Raw genomic sequence first — 24,104 nt, 5'->3', positions numbered from 1 at the left:
TGCTGATTTTTGTTATCCAAGTAAAAGGTTACTTCTTGACCAACAAATGGTGTTTTGTATTTTTATTTTAAAATGCAATTTCAATTTGTCATTTTCGTGTAACAAATTAACGACTAATGGACAAAACAAAAGAAAAAAGCTTATTAAGCTGTTTATTTGTTTTCCTGATACCTTGAAATGTTCTGCATGGCTAATAGTCATTAAGGAAAATTCAATAAAATCTGAGAATTTAATTTCTAATTCTATGCTTGCAAGAATAGACAAATAGCATATTGTAATAGTGCACGATGAAACAAAAGCAATTCGTGCGATTCTGTCCTATATTTTATTTAATCCTTTGACGGCTTGTGACAGTGTACTAACTAATGATCATCGAGTAATTTTTTACAAATGAAGAGTATAATGCTCTTAAATTAATGACGCATACAAGCATGCAATTAAATCTGAATAATAGAACAAATACAAAATGCATAAAATTACAAATATGTGTGTGCTACGTAATGTGTAGATCGTAAAACATGTCTGTGATAGATAATGTGTAGATCATAAAATATGTGCGTGTGCTAGAGATTTAATTACGAATTTTCGACAGAAATTCAATGAAGTGCGATAGCATTAAGTCGAATATAAAGAAAATATCTTTAGAAGGAAAAGTGACTCGTCATATAGAGATTAGAGCTACGCGAATGTCACGACGAATTGTACTACGCAGCAGAAGCTCCGTAATCCACAGCTAGTATCATCTGCGATGTATACGGAACTGTTACTCTGATATCAAGATTTTCCTTTCGATTATTTGATCCAGTTTCGGTCACAAACCATCCTTTGAAATTGTAAAGGCGATGCCAGAGAATGGCACATTACCGTGTTCTCTTCATTTTGATTCTGTCTCCACAGCGGTGACTATACTGATTGAGTTTGGATCTAATATGGCTATTAACTTATCCTTCTGCCATTACTGAATATTATACAGTTTATCAGCATGGTATCACTGTTTAAACTGTTATCACCATCAATAACCCACCATCTTGAGCAATGACACAGTGACATGTTGATGAGATGCTTCAGGCAGTTCTGTCCACTGCGCACTTATTCTGTCCACTGCGCATACCAAAATTGCATATTTAAACAATAAATTCATGCCTACCCAAAGATAAAATCATGAAGAACTTTTTACGAAGTATAAAGGTGATTGATTTCTTAGCTTGCAACAGTCTCAAATTTTCAACTAACTTTTCTTGTTTTGCCCTCATGTAAATGCTTTTAAGATAAGTAAAAATTTAGAAGTATCAGTTTATATTTTGCGACCTGTAATAATTACATTTCGACTCACGCTGATCTGCTTGTACAAACGTACATTTATTTATTTTTAGACAGGTTGAGTCAAAACTGAAAGGCAAAGGGAGACCAAATTTTAAACAAAAACTGATTAGTTAAAACCATGGCAACCGTATTCTGCGTTGTAGATTAGTCCAAGGGTTCTCAACAGGTGGTACGCGTAGAGAAAATTAGGTGGTACGCAAAGAAGCAAAATATTTTTAACTATTAAATTCCAAAATTAAAACGCCAACATTCTGAATGATTTTTTTTGCTAACACTCGTAAGTTTATGCGATCTGGGCTTTTATCAAGGTTCAACCGCTTATAGATTGTAGTAAGAGGCGAATGATCTGTCTGCATGGAGTTTTCGTGGTTCTTCCATGTTGTCGTTTCACAAATATTCTTTTAACAGAAGACATAACAAAATTTGCCATAAATGATGTTTTTAAAAGGAGTGATAGAAATGGATGCTGTATGCTTTAGGAAATAAAAATAAGTTTCTATAAAAAAGAGAATAGTATCTCATTAATTCTTCTACAGCAGCGATTCTCAACCGGTGGTACGCAATAGAAAGTAGGTGCTACGCAAAGAAACAAAGTGTTAACTATGAAATTCAGAAATATCCTGAAGAAAAAGAGCAATTGATAAAAATTTCCTGTAATCGAACTATAACTAAAGATTTCATAAATAACACACTGTTAACTTTTAGCTGAAACAAATAAATAAATAAATAAATAAATAAAAAATAATAATTCAAAGACATTTTCAAATAAAGCTATTAAAGTTTTATTGCCTTTTTGCACAACCTATTTGTGTAAACAAGGATTTTCTTTCATATTATGTTTGAAAAATATATATAGAACAAAATTAAAAGTGGATACTAATTTACGATCAAAAGTAATTGAAATAAGATCAAACATAAAGAAATTGATCTCTTGTAAACAGGCCCAAATTTTACACTAAATTTTAGAATTAAAGTATTATAACTTAAATTTTGATAATTAAAATGATAATCAATTTTCAGTCTAATATTTTTTATGTGTGCATATTTAATACAAATAGCCAATAGGTTTTGAAAATGACAAAACATATTTTTTTTTTAAATATTTCTATCGGGAGATTGAAAAATAATCATTGAAAAATGTAGAGGTGGTGCTAAGCTTTTCAATTGTGTTTAGGTGGTACGGCTTAGCCAAACGATTGAGAACAGCTGTCTTAGGGTTTATCGATTCCTTAACATTTCAGCACCTTATGCCGCCATATCCGGGCTCACATTGCTCCATTTTCAATGAGAATAATTATTTATGTCGATTTGCTGTCTCTAACAGCAGGTATTTTGTTTTCTTGTTGCTTTGTATTCTTCACTCAAGAAAAAACAGAATCTCTTTTTTAGAGAACTGTTCGGTTAATTCAATCCCAAATAATAAGGATTTGAGTGTGGTTCATTCTCAGATGTGTTCGAAAATTTTGCATGCAATGATATAAAACGCTGCATATTTAATTTATGAAACAGAAATGAAAGAAACGGTCTAACTGAAACTTATGCTGCATGGGACCACATGAAAGAGAGTCTTTATTTACAGAACCCTCCCACAGTCAGCTTTAAAACTGCTTTCGTATAATTTTCTGTCTTTTGTTAAGAAATTTTGCGTCCACATCTACTTGTTAAGAAATTTTATGACAAGAAGTCCACGTCTAAGATCAATATTTAAAGAAAGAAAGCCCAGAGTTTTTTTTAACAACCTATGTGTTACAGTTATATATATATATATAATTCATAAAAATTTATAATAAAAAAGCTTTCCATATGTATTATCTCCAAGAATAATTTCTGTTTTCTCGCCAATTTAGGCTAAACTTTCTTAAATAGAAAACTGCACTTTACGATAACCCTTTTTACTTCCATCACTTAATACTTGCTTTTCGAACCATTTGGTTTTAAAATTTTGATGGCAAGTTAGTTAATTTTAACTTACTATTTTGATCTTTAAATTTCTAATTAACTATTTGTTTTAAACTTTAATTTTAAGGAATGTATCATTTTTGATCTTCTTATGATTTTGAATTACCTTTTAATGTTCTAAATGTATACCTTTGCTTTTGAGTTTGAAAATGAAAATGTATGGTATATATATCTTCTAAAGCAGCGGTATTTAACATTTTGATTAATGCATACCACCTAAACAAAAATTGGAAACCTTTAGTATTACAACTACAAAGTACTATTACCACCACCCCTCTTGAACAAAGCTCAGATAGCATGAGTTTACGACTGTTAGAGAAAAACCCTATCAGGATGTTGGGGTTTAAGTTTTGAATTTAATAGTTAAAAATACTTTGCTTCTTTGAGTACCACGTACTTTTCAGCTGCATACCACCGGTTGAGAGCCCCTGTTCTAAAGTAAGCATCCCGTTCAGTTTAACTGTAAACTTTAAGATTATTTGCTATTTATTTTGTTTAACAGGATTCTTTTGGCTTAAATGCACTAATGTCTTAATTTGGATTAAGTATTAATTGTGACTTATGATTTGGATCTGACAAATAATTACTTGGAAAGTAAGATGAAATACTCTCTCTTAATTTAGTTGTTGTTAACTGATGGTAGATTGGTTTATCCCCTTGACAAGTCGATTAATATGCGATCAATGACAATAGCTACTTTTTCAATACTTAAAATGTTTACTTTTGGTTTTGACATTTTTGCGATTAAACATTTTTCTTAGCAGATTTTTATATTTTTTAGCAGAAGTTACTGAAAATACTAATTTAAAATACTAATTAAAATTCTGACTAAAATGTTTTTCATTCATGGTTTTAAATTGAATTTATGTTATTTGGAGATGGTAAATAGAAAGCTTTTTATTATAAATTATTATGAATTAATGGTTTATTACTTTGCAGCTTTAGCGCAAGTCATAGGCCTTTTAATTTACTTTTAATTACTTTTGTTTTGAATTTATATATATAATTTATTTACTAAGGAAATATTGATTATATTATCTCCTAATATAAATTTAGTTGAACGTATCAAAATGAGGGAACCCTGAAATAGTAAGTTTAATCCGAAAATTTTTTTTATAAGGAACTTGAAAAAACCTTTTTAAGGGGAAATCTTGAAAAAACCTTTTTAAGGGGACTTGAATTTAAATCATGAATAACAAAAATTCAAACTTTGAAAATTAAATTTAATAAACAAAGTAATTATCGTCATTGATCGGAAATTAGTTGACTTTTCAAGGGGAACAAACCAACTCCTGTTCAATGAACAATAATTAATAAATGCGAAGGTGTTTCGTCTTTTACTCAAGTAAGAATGATGATGCCAAACTGGCAAATTAAGTTAGGTTAACTGACTGGAGTTTTTAGAAAACTTGAGACACTAAAGCCAAATTAGAGTACCAAAGAACTCATTCAGAATGAAACATTTTAGCTAATACAATAGATTCTTTAGAAATTGAGTGAATAGCCAAATTACGTAGTAAAATTTACAAGATACTTGAGTAAATGTCTCACGACACCCTCGCTTTTATGCATGTTAATTTAAGACTATTTTTATAAAAATAATAAACATAATAAACAGTTTCATAATAAACAGTAATCATAACTGGAATTACGAAATAGAACTCAAACCAATTGAAATAAACATGAGAAACAAAAGAAACAAAATAAACTATGCTATCTTTTTCAAAAACAAATTAAATAAAAGTTGAAAAATTGAAATATATGTAATAAGAAATATAAAATGTACATGAAATATAAAATGCCAGAATATGAATTAATTAACTTTCTTTCTAGTGGTATGTTGGTAATGTGTTCTCTTCTGTTTCTTACTCAGAAGGGGTGGTGTAGTCGTACTATCCGAAATACCGCTATCGGCAGTGGGGAGTCTATTTCAATGAATTTTAGTTCATTCAATATTTTATATATATATACATAGATACATAGAGATGTTACTATTAATTGATTTTTTATATTTTCAGTGGTGCGGATAAAGACCATATAAAGCAATTTTTTCCAAGGGCTGAATTTACCGAAATAGACGATGCTGGTCATGATGTGCATATAGATCAACCTCTTCACTTTACAAAAACAGTTACAGAATTTATTTCCCAGAATGAAAATTTATCTTAATATTGTACGCAAACCGATATAGGAAGAAGCATACATATTTCTTGTTTTTCAAGAAAAAGATTTGAAATATTACAGAGAAAGATTTTAATTCAAAATGGAAACAAAAAAAAAAATAAATAAATAAATAAATAAATAAATAAATAAATAAATAAAAATCTGAAACTTTTCAGATTTGAAATTTCGTCCAAAGGAGCGTCTTTTTAACATTTTATATGTTACATTTATTTATTAAATATCACGTTCTTCGCACTTAAACCATAAAATTCAGTGCAACAGCAATATCGCAAAATAGTTTTAAAATGAGCATATCTTTAGAATTTCCGATACAGGGACTCGCGCGCTGGAGATAAAAATATTTTTCCGGACAACGTTGCCGTTGCTCGCTTTGAAATCCTTGAGTTTATTAATAAAAATTTCGTTAAAGTTTTACCAAATATGAAATCGGTAATAAAACAATTCCAAATTTCAAATTTGGGCTTCCACATGCCCATATGGAGGAGGATTACGTCATTCAAAATTCGATGGCTCTATGTACCGTTGTTTTATCACTATGTCAGAAATATACATAAATTTATGCAGATTTTTCAGTATTTAATTTCTTCAAATATAATGTAGGACTTTTGGTGGTAGAAGTTTGAAAAGTGATTCGCCGTTAATGGTGATTCAACGCAAAATCGCAAAACGAAAACCGTAGTCCTTCGGGGACAAAGCCCCTTTGAACTAATAATGCCGAAATCAAGAGACTTATTGATAGAATATAAATTCAGAAATATATTCGTTCGTATTTAATACAGTATGATCTATAACAAAAGTCTGATAATGTGGAAATGAAATACTCCTTCTCTGTTTATTAATTCCTGCAGGCCTGTAGTTAATTCTCCTAAATCCAGAGTCAAATTCACTAAGAAAAATATCAGTATTCATTGATGTTTCAGGAACAATTCTTAACACCTAAAAGCGAGAGTTATTGTTTACTTTTCTCAGAAACAATAACACTTGTTTCAGTAAAATCAACATTCGCATCCTCTAAATATATATAAAAAAGGCGAAATATTCGTGGGTCTTGAGGAAAAACAAGTGTGCGTTCCTTCTCTTCCCTAAAACATTTTATTTATCTTCAGAATATGTTGTTGCTGGTCTATAAAATACGCTGTAATTCTGTGCTCTGAAATTTACGAAATTAATTAAATTTATATTCAATTTATTTCAAACTAATACTGGTACATCTTGACAAAACATTTCTCCCTTTCTGCGTTTGCCCAATTAATAAATTTTTATTCATCCTGACTCATTTTATACGAGAGCTTAAAATGTCACGATTTTTTGTCTGAAACATTATTGATTAAAGTGAATAACTACAATGGTTTAAGTATCGAAAAAAATTTTTTTCTTCATCTTATCGATAAATAATCGCTTTTAGGTAACAAATAGAATCTGAATACAAATATTTTTAAAATTCGATTTAATTCTATTTGCTTCAAAATGTGTGCAAAAATTAAGGACTAATTAAAGAAACTGAAATAACAGCTGAAGGGGCTGGCGGAACTATTTAAACAACAAATCGGGAAATCACCTAGTACCGGTAATGTAGAGCATGTCCAAGTTTACAACATGGCATATTATGTTACGTAGGAAAATTCAATTTTAAAGAGTTTTATGTGTACCTTTAATTTGAGCCTTATTGTTGAGTCACTGATAACAGCTGAACAACGAGTGCTCGACAGTTAATTAAAATTAAATTTATATATTACCTAAATCTAGAGATTGGTGATTGAAGATAAACCAAATCACATATATTGTTATGTCGTGGAGCAAAACAATTTTACTTTACACCTGACTGCCACTGGCTCCGACATAGCAATGTGAATACTCTACATCTAAAATTTTAAACACCATTCCAGAATTTTAAATGCTTATTTTATAAAATTCTATTCATATGTTTGCAATTTATACACTATAAACACAATAACAAAAATTTAAACTTATCTGCACCAGCGTGAATAAGCCTGGCATAATATTCTGAACTCAATGTAACTTTAGGAGGTAAAATACCGCAAATTCAAATACAAGAGTTTCATCCTTTTCAACGCAGCTAATTTTCTAAATATATTTTACTAATATTCAGCGGATTACATTTAATTCACCCAAAACTCAAATTTTGTTACGCAATAGTATCGCAAAAGACGCAAAAGAACATCGACTCAAAATCAAAATTAAAATCTATAGAATATCATCCGCTGTTGTCACTCCAGCACTGCCAAGTTTTTCTTCCTGCAGCTGTTGCCAGACTTATCCTCGCTATATGTGAGAGGTACAACATATATGATCATCTTTGTAAAGTAAATTATATTACTTCAAAGCTGAAACTCTTTAAGTCACACAGAAAATAGATAATATTTTCCCTAGTGTTCTGGTATAAAAACAAAAGATTATTTTTCAATACGAGAATGGGATTTGAAAATGATTACAAAGGTTTTCATTGTACAAAGGCTATCTCTCATTCAAAAAATACTATATTCACTGAGTATCCTAAGAACACGTAAATCTCGGTGCAATAACTCCTAAACTCTAGAGATAACCTCAAACGAACTTTCATTTAAATACAAGCACAGATACACCTCAGAAGACCAGGGAAGGATTAGGTACACAAGTAGAAGAGAAAGCTAAGCCAGAAAAATTAAAATAATGGAGTACACGCATCTAACATTTTAAATAATAGATATCTCGTAATTATACTGTTTTGGTATCCAGAAGAATTGAGAAAATACGAGAAGTTTCTCGTTTTCTGATTTAAAAAGCTTATGAAAGCTGGAGGAAAACACCCCAATTTAGTTGTTCTAGAAAACTGTTGTTGTTTACTGTAGCGAATTCGCAGTGAAATCGGATTAGCTTTCTGTATTTTGGAATTAAGTTCTGTTGAATGTCTTAGTAGTTCGATAGATAACTACTGTGAGATTTTGAGATACTGTACGAATATTTCTAAGCAAATTTAAGTATTTTGTTTTTATTTGTTGTGATAAGAATAAATTTTATTCACTTTTCATCGGACTTGTGCAGTCAATTTATCACGAACCCGTATGCACGCAACAGTATTAATTTGTAGTTTATTAATAGGAATATATTTGTTTAGGTTATCAAAGAGCTTTTGATTGGTACTATCCCCTTTTGTGAAGATTAATAAAGCTGAGAAAAGTTTTTTCTTATCCTTTCTGTTTACAATAACTTTGAAGTCTGGTTTTGAATTAATGGAAGTCCGAATAAATTCTTTAGAGTTATTAGCCTGGTTTTGAATTTGATAGTCTGGTCTTGAATTAATGAAAGTCGGGATAAATTCTTGAGTGAAGTCTTGAGTTAAATGATTTTCCTTATATGACTGTACGTTGTAATGAGTTGTTGTAGTATTTTTGGAGGGTGATATTAGATTTATCGTAAGACTATTATTCCGAGAAGAAAAATTATCTATATAATTATAACAATCAGTTTGAGCGTCAGCAGGTCTAATAGCCGGTAGAACTTGAGTGATTTATCAAATGTTAGCTCTTTTTTCTTTTGCGTGTAACAGTTTTTAATTAACATAAAATTTTTTCTGATTTATTTGCAGTATCTTTATTTATTGAATTCTTCAAAGCTGCGTTTTTGAGATTATATAATATTATTTTGAATTTTTCTTGAAGTTTTAGCTGGATTTTGTTTTTATTTCCTTTTTCATAAATATTGTTGATTTATACATTCACTATGATTAGTTATAAATTGTTGATTATCCTTTTAAAAATTGTCGTTTATAAGGCCGAAGCCATATTCAGAATATGGGTCAGATAGAGTTTCTTTAATTGGCATATCTTATTATTCGTATTATATATCTATATCTATATCTGTCTATCTATATATATAATAGGAAAAAATGTAACAACTTCAGGATTAAAATCTAAAGTAGTAACTGAAGAAATTGACGAACTAACTAATCAATTAAATGCAATTCAGCTACAGTTACAAAATCAGGAGAATCCAAGAATTAAACGAAGCTCTAACAAAAATATCAAGAAAAAGAAATTCACCTCTGACGAGAATGGTTTTATTACGTCCAGAAATACATTAAAGCGTACACGCTCTAATACTAATATTGTAGAACTTGCGAAAAAAAATCGCAGAACTGACTGATAATTACGAAGTGGAATTCAGATGTTAAATTCATTACACCCAAGAAAACCGCCGGACATATACCTCCCAATTGTTCTCGCTGATTTTAGCTGCGAATGGGACCAGCTCAAAGACAGAATCGAAAAGCAATGAGGCATCGAAAAAGTCAATATGAAAAGTGATACACTAAATATATGTGCTTACTCCATCGATGACTATCGCACGATAACAAAAACGCTCCAGTCAGAAGGAATGCCGGTCCATACTTATTTATTAAATTCGTATAAACCGATAAAAGTGGTCATTAAAAGACTTCCTTGCACTATAAAAATTGAATCTATACATAACAAATCGCAGAATTAGGAATCCCAATACATCAAGTACGTCAAATCACTAATTATCGAGAATCAGATCGTAAATTTACCCCTCTTTTTAGTAAAAACTAAAAGAAATCTATAAGACAATAAAATTTATCCCTTAGGAAAAATAAGGGGTTTTGATATAATTTTAAAAAAAATTATAAGAAAATGCCTGGCCTCATGTAATGTCACAACTGTCATATCGAGAGTTTTATGTAACTATAAAGAACACTGTTTAAAATGTGCATGCCCTCTGGAGACCTACCTTTGAAAACAGAAGAAAGAAGATTTAACAGCGCACTTAATAAAGACCAGGTCCAATAATATCCAATTTTTTATTATTTTTATTCACAATACATCTCCTGCATAAACATATTAGACTGTATAATCCAAATATAATTAATTAGGTAATCTGAGAAAAAGAATAAAGAATAAACTAACCTAGTAACCAAAAATATCCGTTACATTCCGAATTCTAAATATTTATTTACATAAACATATATCGCAAGACTTGCCAGGAAGAAGGTGTCAGACGATTGCAAGCGCACGATCGCCAGAGATCACATGATGATTTTATTTTCAACAGTTTTCGAAGTGAATCGACGCAGAATGTCAAAACGAAATGAATATCCCTTTTGGGTAAATTGTGTCATTGGGCTAACGCAGCGTTTCCCAAAGTGTGGGTCGCAGAAAAATTCAGCTGGATCGTGGCAAAAATTGTAAAAACACAAAAAACCTATAACATTTTGCTCTAAATTTAATATTTTTCGAAACTTTTTCAACTATTGCAAGTGGCAATCCTTTTTAACACCGTTTCCTACCGGATCGTTTAAATTCGGATGCTCTGATTGGCTGATTTCGATTCGTTATTCAGTGCCTTCTCCGGTACATGCGCCGTAAACTCACGTGTATCAAAACAAGGTTATGTTTGAATGTTTGTTATTTATTTTATTTGACAATAGTTATTATTACCTATTGTTAATAGCAACTTCATATTGGCAAGTAATAAAAATACTTTTTCTTATAAATCCTTAATAAACGAATTCGTTTTATTAAAGCTTTCAATCTTTTTTAAAATGGATAAATGGTTAATCAAGAAAACCACAGATTTAAATGATGATGATCAACCAAGCACGAGCGAAGCTGAGCATCATGATCGTGAAGAAACTGTGCCTGATGCACCTAAAGCAGATATACAGCGCCAAAATAATAAGCGTAAAGCTACTTGGACTCGCGACTATTGTGACGAATATTTACGCTTTGGGTTCATTGCCGGCGGCAGTCAAAAAAATTTGCCGCTATGTGTTATTTGCAATGAGAAACTTTCAAATGAAAGTATGGAACCTTCAAAGTTGAAACGGCATTTAAACACACTCCATTCTGAGTACTCTGATAAGCCAATTAACTTTTTTACTGATAAGAAAAATGAATTGATCGCTGCTAAAAACAATGAAAACCACCTCAGCAGTCAAATAAAACCTCACTTTGACATCTTTTGAAATTTCCAAATTAATAACTGAAACTGGGTATCCTCATAGTGTTGGAGAAAAACTAACACTTCCCGCTTTGAAAATTGTCGCAAATAATTTATGCGGAATAAAGGGAAAATGTTTATTTTCGGCGATACCATTATCAAATAATACAGTTAAACGGAGAATTGATGGTTGCGCGAAACATTTAGAAGAAGAACTAGTTGCTCAACTAAAAAAAGAGCAAGGTTTTTTTCTTGCAAATAGATGAAAGCACAGATATCGAGGATAATGCAAATCTAATGTGTCTTATAAGATATATTGACGAAGACACCATACAAGAAAATTTTTTGTTTTGTAAAAGGCTACCGACAAGAACGGCCTCAGATGAAATTTTTAAGGCTACCAATGATTTTGTCTCTAGTCACGGTATTGATTGGATGAAGTGTGTTGGGCTAAGTAGCGACGGAGCACGTGCAATGGCAGGCTGTCAATAAAGGGTTGTTTACACAAATTCAAGAATTAGCAATTAATTGTGCATAGATGCACTGTAGTATCCATAAACAAGCGTCGGCGGTAAAACGAATGCCTTTAAATTTAAACATGACTTTGGAAGAATGTGTCAAGTTTGTAAACTACATAAAGTCCCGTTCATTAAATAGCAGACTTTCTATCGAATTATGCAAGGAAATGGGGAGCGATCACAAATACCTCCTTTGGTATTGTAATGCACGATGGCTTTCAAAACGAAACGTTTTAGAACGTCTGTTTGAGCTAAAAGACGAAGCCTTGGTATTTCTGAATGAACACCCATCATCTAAAAAAGATGCTATTTTTCCATTTAAGGATAGATTCTACGATTTCGAGTGGTTAATAAAAGTAGCTTATTTGTGCGACATATTTGAATTCAATGAATTGAATTTAAATTTGCAAGACTTTGGTTTAAATATTTTGGTATATAAGTATCGGACTTTGGTATATAAGTATCGGAAAAAGTCGCTGCAATAATTAAAAAAATGACTCTGTGGAAACAACTTTCAAAAGGAAATTTTAAATGTTTTGAAACATTACATAAATTTATTGAAACCCATTCAAACTACGATAAAGAAGATTTACATCTTGAAACACTATATCAGTTTCAATTCAAGAACATTTTCGGAGCTAATAAATATTTTAAAGACTACTTTCCGGATATACCTTCAAATAATATGTGGATTAAAGATCCTTTTTCTGTCGATATTAAAAAGGAAGAAATACTTAATATTAGTGAACAAGAAGTTGATAATTTAATTGAAATTTCATGCGATACCGATCTTAAAAAAGTGTTTGAAACTGTACCACTAATTAATTTTTGGTTGCGCTGTCAAAAGGAATATCCAAGCGTAAGCGAAATAGCGATACAATTTTTAATGCCTTTTGTGACCACTTATACGTGTGAAACTGCGTGCTCAGCATTGGTGTACTTAAAAAATAAGTATCGAAACAGATTGGATGTCGAACCTAATTTGAGAATAAAATTAACATCATTAAGTCCTAACTTGAAATTACAATGCGATGAAAAACGACATTATCTTTCGCACTAAGGTCAAAATATGTAAAACAATTTATACTTTATTTAAGTTTTAAATAAAAAATAATGGATTGTCTTTAATTACTTATGTATTTGTTATATAATTATTTTGCAATTTTTGTGTATGGAATAAACAAACAAATAACTTGAATTTTGATTTTTATTAAAAAATAAAGTTTGTTTTGTAAATAAATGTTTTTTTTTTTTTTTTTTTTTTTTTAAATAAGGGTGGTCGCGAAAAAATTTAAAATCTCGTACCGGGCTGCGGTCAAAAAAGTTTGGGAAACGCTGGGCTAACGCAAAAACAAAAGCAATTCGACCAGCGCGAAAGAAGGCAGGTTTTTCCGTGCACATAACTAAAAGTTTACTTTTGGTCCCACTCGGCAAAAAAGACACTGAAAGTACAGAAACTGAATTCACTATTCTGCTAAGTTTCAAATGTAAACAACTAGACTGCTATAGTACAAAAATTAGACTTAGCCGCACTTAAACAACTTTTAAATTGTTGATAATTCTACAACTATTTCATGCAGATTAGCTAAAGGCATAAAAACCTTAAACGGAAGATAAGAACAACATGATTGAATCATTTTAATGCAAAAAATGCAGAATTTACCAACATATAATACGAGTAATAAAGAAACTGAGCTCACGGTGCCGAGTAATAGAGTGGGTACCAGTATATATATATATATATATACTTTTCATGCGGCCGATATCAACCAAAAAGGGAGGTGCACAAGTATATGTTATAGCAGCCCTATATGCAAAATTTCAACCTTTTGAGCCTTCTCGTTTTTGAGTTATGCGAGAAACATACCAACTTACGTACGTACGTATGTACGGACATCACGGAAAATCTTCTAAATCCATTTTGAATTGTTTTTGCAACTCGTTCTGGTGGAAAGAGTCCTTTATTCTGTCCTTATGTGCAGAGGACATGCAAGAACATCGTTCAATTGCATTTGATAGCAGTCAAAAATGAATCATTTCTTTGAAATATAACATCTGAAAATCTTCGTGATTACAATACTTCCTTTACTTCGTACAGGGAAGTAAAAAATTAGGCTTAGCCGCACTTAAAGAACATTTAAATTGTTGCTAGTTCTACAACTATAACATGCAGGTTAACTAAAGGCACAAAAACCTTAACCGGAGGATAAGAACAACATAATTCAATCATTTTTAAAGAGAAAAATGCACAATTTACCAATATATCAGAATAAAAAAATGAGCTCAAGAAGCCAAGTAACAGAGTGGGTATATAAAGCAGGGAATTTGGATGGCGTAGAAGTGTTGATCCATAATGACTAGGAAATTGGAGGCGAAAGCAGATTAAATCTTCAGTTTTATCTTCAGCAACATTTTGTGGCTACATACAAGTCGGCACATTAAAAGTGCCTGTTCCAAAAGGGTTACGTTTTTGAAAACTTTGTAGCAAGAAAGCAGCAGCAGACAGACAGCAGTGTAGCTAGGCCAAAGGGTGGAAAGCAAGTAATGTTCAAAATGAAATCTCAATTTACACTGAGTTAGTTTTGGTTCTCAAAGCAATTTGAGTGGACAGTTAATATTGCTGTAAAATTACTATTGGCTGGTTGAGTTTTAGTTTCATTTACATCATCATTTTACATCATCATTTACATCATTAATTTTTCTCGAAATGACGCAGTGCAAATAGATGTTGCTATTTTTAGAATAGAGAAGGGAAATGTATTTACATTGCTAATTTAATCTTTTACATATTCTTTTTCTTACATATATATATACTTTTGGTGCGGCTGATTGGAAACGAAAAGGGGCGTGCACCTGTACATGTTATAGCAGTCCCACATACAAAATTTCAACGCTTTGAGGCTATTCGTTTTTGAGTTATGCGAAATACATACATACATACGTGCAGACGCTACAAAAAAATCCCTTCTGAATACATTTTAAATCAGTTTTATAATTCATTTGAGGAAAAAGAGTCCTTTCGTACAGATTTCACGCAAAAACATCGTTAAATTGCATTCGAAAGCAGTAAAAATGGATATTCTCGTTGAAATGTGGTACCCGGAATCTTTTGTGATTACAATACTTTCTTTACTTCATACAAGGAAGGTAAAAAGAACTTAAAATTTGTGACCTACTTTATAAAGATCAGCAGGGAGTGGAGCATTTTCAAAGCTGTGAGAACTAGTTATACCGATACGCATACGAGAAATGTTAAATTAAAAGTCATTTTCTTCCGAGGAGTCAGTAAAAAATGCGAAATCAAAGACACAGTGGAACAGCACGACATTGCTTGCAAGTCTTCCAACCCTAGATCTCAGTTTTTCTCGGAAAAATACACATGAATCTACTCATTTAGAAATTTTGTTAAGTTATAAAATAAATGTAGCTACTAATAACTTATGGATATAGGTAACTGAAAACTTGTAGAAAATAACGATATTTGGCGATACAGCGCTTCTTGCTGATGTTTAGAATTTTCAAAACTGGTAGTCTGAACATTTGGAATGTCATCAAGACGATCGATTTATACAATCAAAATATAAAATTATGAAAGAAAAAGTAAAAGCGATAACAAACACATTTTGACTTTCAATTCACAGAAACTTGAGATGAAACATTTAATAGAACCGATGAAACTTTAGGTCGGAATAATGAGAAGTAGTGGAAGTCGCTTTACTGCAGAAAGATACGTCATATTTTAGTCATTTTAGAGTATTACAAAAATTACTATTTTATGTAATAATAACGTTAATTACGGATTGAGTGTAAAGCAGAGAATGTTCAGATAAAAAAAAAAATCTGATGTGGAACACCACATTACTTCCTTTTACGACCTGTTAAATTATGCACATTTTTTGCACTTCATTTAAATTTATTTCCTCGAATTATTAACTTAATTACCTGATACTTCAAGACAAGTCGAAAATAGCATAAAAATTGCGAATTTTGAAATTAAATATTTCGGTCATTTTGCCGTACGGGAGCCAACTTCTGGAACAACATCTGGAGTCAAATCTGGAAATATATGACTGCGACCAACTATTGCGAAAATAAACTATTGCCGGTAAGGACTTTTAAGCCGGGTAAGAGGGTGGATGTATATATATATATATAAACACAAAAATATTTTTACAAATAAAAATTTAATAATTCCAAGAATTATATATAAACACAAAAATATTTTTACAAATAAAAATTTAATAATTCCAAGAATTATATATAAACACAAAAATATTTTTACAAATAAAAATTTAATAATTCCAAGAATTATATATAAACACAAAAATATTTTTACAAATAAAAATTTAATAATTCCAAGAATTATATATAAACACAAAAATATTTTTACAAATAAAAATTTAATAATTCCAAGAATTATATATAAACACAAAAATATTTTTACAAATAAAAATTTAATAATTCCAAGAATTATATATAAACACAAAAATATTTTTACAAATAAAAATTTAATAATTCCAAGAATTATATATAAACACAAAAATATTTTTACAAATAAAAATTTAATAATTCCAAGAATTATATATAAACACAAAAATATTTTTACAAATAAAAATTTAATAATTCCAAGAATTATATATAAACACAAAAATATTTTTACAAATAAAAATTTAATAATTCCAAGAATTATATATAAACACAAAAATATTTTTACAAATAAAAATTTAATAATTCCAAGAATTATATATAAACACAAAAATATTTTTACAAATAAAAATTTAATAATTCCAAGAATTATATATAAACACAAAAATATTTTTACAAATAAAAATTTAATAATTCCAAGAATTATATATAAACACAAAAATATTTTTACAAATAAAAATTTAATAATTCCAAGAATTATATATAAACACAAAAATATTTTTACAAATAAAAATTTAATAATTCCAAGAATTATATATAAACACAAAAATATTTTTACAAATAAAAATTTAATAATTCCAAGAATTATATATAAACACAAAAATATTTTTACAAATAAAAATTTAATAATTCCAAGAATTATATATAAACACAAAAATATTTTTACAAATAAAAATTTAATAATTCCAAGAATTATATATAAACACAAAAATATTTTTACAAATAAAAATTTAATAATTCCAAGAATTATATATAAACACAAAAATATTTTTACAAATAAAAATTTAATAATTCCAAGAATTATATATAAACACAAAAATATTTTTACAAATAAAAATTTAATAATTCCAAGAATTATATATAAACACAAAAATATTTTTACAAATAAAAATTTAATAATTCCAAGAATTATATATAAACACAAAAATATTTTTACAAATAAAAATTTAATAATTCCAAGAATTATATATAAACACAAAAATATTTTTACAAATAAAAATTTAATAATTCCAAGAATTATATATAAACACAAAAATATTTTTACAAATAAAAATTTAATAATTCCAAGAATTATATATAAACACAAAAATATTTTTACAAATAAAAATTTAATAATTCCAAGAATTATATATAAACACAAAAATATTTTTACAAATAAAAATTTAATAATTCCAAGAATTATATATAAACACAAAAATATTTTTACAAATAAAAATTTAATAATTCCAAGAATTATATATAAACACAAAAATATTTTTACAAATAAAAATTTAATAATTCCAAGAATTATATATAAACACAAAAATATTTTTACAAATAAAAATTTAATAATTCCAAGAATTATATATAAACACAAAAATATTTTTACAAATAAAAATTTAATAATTCCAAGAATTATATATAAACACAAAAATATTTTTACAAATAAAAATTTAATAATTCCAAGAATTATATATAAACACAAAAATATTTTTACAAATAAAAATTTAATAATTCCAAGAATTATATATAAACACAAAAATATTTTTACAAATAAAAATTTAATAATTCCAAGAATTATATATAAACACAAAAATATTTTTACAAATAAAAATTTAATAATTCCAAGAATTATATATAAACACAAAAATATTTTTACAAATAAAAATTTAATAATTCCAAGAATTTTCGCAGATGCCGAAAACTGATCAATAATATGTAAAAAAAGAAATATAGAACTAATTTCTCACGAAAAGCAAAAAATGAAATTCAAATGAATAACTTTAACTCCGAGAAATGTAGAATTAGAATACTGTAAATGTTAAAAGCAAAATTAAAATACATCATAACAAGAAAATGAAAAACAGTAAAAAAGAACATAAAAAAAGAGGAATCCAGTCTACTCCGACATATCATCTTCAGGAGGAGGATACATCGAAGTTAATTACAGTTCCTCTTCCATACGAAAATTCTTGCTTTTCTGTACCCAGAATCAGCTGATGAACCATCCCAATATATTTTTTGAAAATTCTGATTCTTCCGAAAGCAAGAAAAATGACAAAAGTACAAAGTAAAATCATTCATGACAAATTTTTCCAATTTAAAATGAACTTTCCCAAAATTAAAAACTTACCCATAATACGTAGTAAAAATCGAAACATTCAATGAAAAATTCTTTAAAACTGAGAATAATCAGCAATATATATATATATATATATATGTGATGTACCAGCTTTTGTCCAGAATAAAAGATTGGTAAAGAATCATAAAATGTAGTCGTAGCTTAAATTATCAGACGATAAGTTTTAAAAACAAGATCCATTTATTATTATTCAGGAGTAATAGCAGTTACAAAATCAGATATCCGGAGTAAATAAAAAGAATTAATAATAACTTTTTGTATGAAGTTTACTGCATCGTGACATTTAAGAAAAAGCCCCCGATATTCTTTCGCGAGTCCTTTTCTCTGGAAAGGCAGAGCTTCCAAGAAATGACGTCAGCCAATCCAGTTCGCTTTAAATATTTCCAGAACATTCTATAACTGTACGTGTAGAAAAGGCGGGAAAAACGACTTGACTACGGGGCTGTGAATTTGATTCCACGTACTTTCAAATAAGAGACCGTCGCCATTAAAAATGAAAAGAATATCGGGGGCTTTTTCTTAAATGTCACGATGCAGTAAACTTCATACAAAAAGTTATTAGTAATTCTTTTTATTTACTCCGGATATCTGATTTTGTAACTGCTATTACTCCTGAATAATAATAAATGGATCTTGTTTTGAGTTTCGAAATTAAATGATCGTCTGATAATTTAAGCTACGACTACATTTTATGATTCTTTACCAATCTTTTATTCTGCACAAAAGCTGGTACATCACAAGGAGTCGACAGGATAATATCAAATCTTACTTAGAATATTATTAATTAGAATAAGACTTGAAATTTAAATAAACTCGTAATTACTTTAACATAATATATTTAAACCAAACTATTGTCGTATCAACTTATTTCACACACTGATAAAAAATAATTTCTTAAAATATGTTCTTACTTGGCTGTTGAGTACACTATTTAATCCTGCTCGTTTGTGTGCTGTTAAAAAAACACAGCATAAAAAATTGAAATTCTGCAATAAAAAAGGCATTCTACGACTAATCGTTCTTGAGTTATGCGAGATACATGCGTACGAATGTGCTCAGAGACGTCAGGAAAAAATCCGTTTTGACTCCATTTTGGAAATAAGAGCCCTCTGTTCTGCCCGTATGTACAGACGTCATGCAAAAAAACTGGTCCAAGTGGGTTTGGAAACAGTCAAAATGGATATTTTCGTTAAAGTATGATACCCGAAATATCTTCATTTTGTCCAAAGAGGTACAAAGAAACTCATGCATGTCACAGAGAAGGTCTTAAAAAATTAAGAAACATCCTATCTCTGTCAGAAAGTAAGATAGCACATTAATAGAGATATTAAAATGGAGAACGACATTTCGAAATTAAATGAGTCACTGTTGCTCCATTGTTACTATTTCTATTTAAAGAGCATGACTCAGCTAAAAAAAAATAGCTGATCTACAAACATTCCTTTCAAGCCGGATACCGCAATCGTTGGATTCAATAAATGTTTAAAAGTGTACAAGAAAAGTAACATTTCGTAAGTAACGTTCTATGGATGAAGGTAAGAAATTTATTTCTTTTTAAATCCTGACATTATTCAAATAAAAGTTGTAAAATAATGATAACAGTTAAAAACTGAGCGCAATGTAAAAAAACAATATGCAGTCAGATCATTTACCTTGATTTGCGCTAATTATACTCAGAAAATCAAACAAATTCAAATGTACAAAATAGTTATACTCTCCAGGTAAAAGCTGTTTATAACAGCATACAGAAAAGATACAGCATATTTAATTTCTTTAATAATCTGCATTTTTTAACAGAAATAATCAAGAAGTATTTCAGGTTGAACAGAATATCTCTTAAGCATCTCTGAAGATAGATTCATATACAGTCCATAGATCTCGAGCATCAAAGATAACATTTCTATAAATCTCTACAGAACGAAATTTTGCGTATGAAATAGTGAACTTTCTGCATTGGCAGTAGCCATCGATGCCTAATTTGATATCTTGCTCATGAAAATCCTCGGATTGTGACTATTTCACAAACAATTACGATACGCGACAAGCATATACATCGGTATGTCTCAGTCTCTCAGACTGCTATGCCTATTCTTACCAATTGGATACTATGCAGAGTTAGAGGCAATAACATCGCAAAGCTGCAAGCCTTATAATATGTATCTTCCTCTTCCTAATATTTTAATACTATATATTTTTATGAAAAATCTACTCATAATTCTTTATAAAAGAAGTTAATTAAATAATGACTTTTAGAAACATCTTTTAAAATTTTATTAACTGCAGTATGTAACATTAGTTTTTACTTATTTTCAGATTTTTCATGTTTAGATTTCTTCTTTTTTTTCGTAAGCATTTATTAGTTAATATAAAACTATGATATGTAGAAATAAAGTGTTACTCCTTTGCCCACAAATCACTACACAAAAATTTATTTTTAATTTTTATAGTCAGAAACGCATGTCTGCGATATTATCGGCATGCAATAATTTATATGTGCTTTATTTTTTACCACGCTATTTTGTACTGTGATGTTTTAAAACCATGAGGTTTTTGCGCCGTTTTATTTTCCACGACGATGTTTTAGAACTGCTATGTTTTCTCTTTGCTTTCTTTTTTTCCATGATGTTCTGTACAAAGATGTTTTCTCCTTACGTTGTATCCTCCGTGACGCTTTTAGCTTATCCAGAGCCTTACTGCGGTCTTGTATTTGGTTCGGTTATATTCGCTTTTGCTAGGGCTTTCGGTATTAAAGTCCCGCTTTTGTTGTTTCTAATGTTAGATCATTCATTGCATATTGAATACAGAACCAAAGTTGATGTCTATTGCCTTGACCATATACTAACGCGAAGCTGGCTGCATCCTTAGTTCCACTCACGTCGCAAAGTTTTCATTTATGATAATTAAAAATACTTTTCATTTCTTATAACACAACTACAAATTTATTAGTGGGAATAACATGAACTGCGATTGTATGGTACATCAGCTGGTATTACGAACGAAATTGTAACAAGTGAAGTTTCTGAAGAAAATATTTAACATGACACTTAGTTATTTTCATGTATCCAGACGTTTACAGAATTTTCATAAAGAAACAATTTACTTCAACTGCAAATCTGAACTTTCGTGATTCAGGTAGCTAAAAATGTTCCGTTGCTTTTTAATAGTGTTCGCGGCAAAAGCCGATATTATCCTGCATTCACGTTCATTAGACACTCGTGTACATTAGACACTTCACGGGTAAGGCTTACCACCTGGGAAATTTCACAGTCCACTTCAATTTTCGTTCTTAGAAAATTGTTTTATTTGTGTCTGAGAAGAATATAGTTATTCGAGCACGTTCATTGCCCATCCTTAGTTATCTCTGTGAAAAATTTTATTTTTAAAGCGTATTTAATGCGCAAACTCTTCTAAAGCATACCGCAAAATAAGCAAGGTATTTGGAAACAATGCAGCAACAAATGGTACTGTACAAAGGTGACTCCAAAATTTTGTGTCAGTAACTGACCACTAAAAGTGATGCTTTCTTTTCCCTAACTTTATTAAGAGTGTTTTTTGGCAGAAAACTTTCGCTAGATATAACGCTGTTATTAAAATAATCTTAAAATCATTAATTCAATTTGAACTCTCTTTTGAGGAAGTTCTCAACTTTGAGACTTTCAATAATGACCAAAGGTGATCAAATTTCATGTCAGTATCAGCCGGATGCTGGGATTTCAGGAAAGTTCGAAAGCCGCCACTAGATTTTCCAAAAACCACGAGTCCATATTTACATCATTAACCACGAGTCCATATTACCATAATTTAAATCATCATCATTTAAAAGCAATGAAACAGGTTTCAAATGGAAAGAAACATCTGATTCTAAACATTCATTCAATAACAGTTTGCCTTCAAGCACGTGATGATGCGTCGAACAAAAGGCGAAATTTTTTTGTCTTTGTTTTCTCTAATAACAGCTTGATGTGGTAAACACAATAACACTTTTTTAGGTTTTAAATATTCCGACTCTTTCGCCATACCATCTTGTAAATATTGGTCTTTCACAGCTTCGTAATGCTTATGAAATTACAGAATCTTCTATAAAATCTGCGCCACAGCGACTAAAAGCTCGTTTTTCTGCTATATCAAAATTATCTCGTAACTCCTCTGCAGCTCGTTCCACAGAAAACAAGCCGTACACTTTATCAAGTTGCAATGAAAAAAATGAGTATTGCCTTTTGAAAATTTCCAAATATTTCAGTAAATATAAAAAATTTCCAAAGATGTTTCTGGGTCATTTATTCTTCTCTGCCCGTACTTCTTGAGGAGTTAAGTTCCACAAGTCCAGTGACATGCTCGATCACCGGGCGCGATATGCATCGTTGTTACAGAATGAAATTTTTCCGTCACAAGGCAATGATTGGCTCCGCAAGCGTGTCATTGCCTTGCACGCACGATTTTTATGAAAGATGAAGCTCCTCCACACACTGCATGGTGTGTGCGAATGTTCGTAAACGTCATTTTACATTAAGTGTCATTAGCATTGTCACATACATTACGGCATTGTCCCATACATTGCGGCATTGTCACACACATTACTGCATTTTCGTAATTTGTGGCCTCCTGGATCCCCAGAGCTCAATCCATGCTATTTTGGGGTTTGGGTACATTTGAAACATATATTAAGTTGGTAAAATCCAAGAACTTTACTTTATTTTAAAGCTCGCATTTCACCCCACGTGCTGAACATTTCCCAGCCCACACTTTCGGTGAACTGTGGAACATGCCATCTTGCGATTTCAGATAGCACATAAAAAATGATGGCCATCCCGTGGAACACTTTTTTTGTAATAAAATTTGTAAAATTGCAAAACTATTGTAAAGTTGTAGCTAAATGTATAATATATTAATATAATGTCCTCTGGTGATGCTATTGTAACTAATGTTTATTTCGCTGAAAGAAATTCTCATCCCTTCATTAAGTCCGAAACAAAATTTCAGAATTTTCTGATCAGTAGTTTCGCTTGTAGACAGCTTAGGGTTCTTAAATTATAGAATAGAATAGGGTTCTTAAATTATAGACACCCTTTACGTAAAACCGTGGACGGCATTTTTATAACTTCCTTCATGACAGTGTCATATTCTGCCAATAATTTGACATCAGATAAAAATTTACCTATGTTTGTATCTGAGGTACTTTTTCTGGGTCCGCGGAAACTATTGTTCAAATGATATTATTTAAAAACAACCAACATATTTCGCTGTAGACTTTGTTATATTTAGGTGCCTAACAAAGCCAAAATCTATTTATCCTTAAATCCGATTTATTAACCATTGTATAATAAAAGAAAATTATCGCGTGTTTTTGGAAAGACGATATATTTTGGTCTATAGACGCCACAATTTAAAAATAAATCTCTTCTTATCCTTTGTAAGATTTTGTGGGTAATTAACGAAATCGGATGGACAGCTTTTAGTTTTTTATATCTAGAAAACCGATCGGAACATTTTCTCACCTTTCATCATCATTTATGACTGTAGTTGAAATATTTTCTGATAGCTTCAATGGGAAAGTTTTTTGTATCTGGAAAAGCGATCGGAGTATTTTCTGACCTTTCATCATCATTTATGACTCTAGT

The 24,104-nt window shown here is 29.9% G+C and overlaps 1 protein-coding gene across 1 annotated transcript in view; it reads left to right on the top strand.

Annotated features, from left to right (window-relative positions):
- The window catches only part of LOC118200974 (sn-1-specific diacylglycerol lipase ABHD11-like), a 56,416-nt gene extending 43,279 nt beyond the window's left edge, over positions 1-13,137 (top strand). The window contains exon 4 of the mRNA XM_035372973.2: positions 5,301-13,137. Within this exon, the coding sequence (XP_035228864.1) occupies positions 5,301-5,451 (151 nt within the window). The 3' untranslated portion in view covers positions 5,452-13,137. The remainder of the gene's footprint in view (positions 1-5,300) is intronic.
- Positions 13,138-24,104: the final 10,967 nt, after the last annotated feature.

Source organism: Stegodyphus dumicola, chromosome 3, assembly GCF_044657685.1.
Source record: "Stegodyphus dumicola isolate Sdum_Otavi_A_Nest chromosome 3, ASM4465768v1".
In the NCBI taxonomy this organism is placed as follows: Eukaryota; Metazoa; Arthropoda; class Arachnida; order Araneae; family Eresidae; genus Stegodyphus; species Stegodyphus dumicola.
Note: the sequence above shows the minus strand (reverse complement) of the source record. Positions and strands in the feature narration are given on the sequence as shown.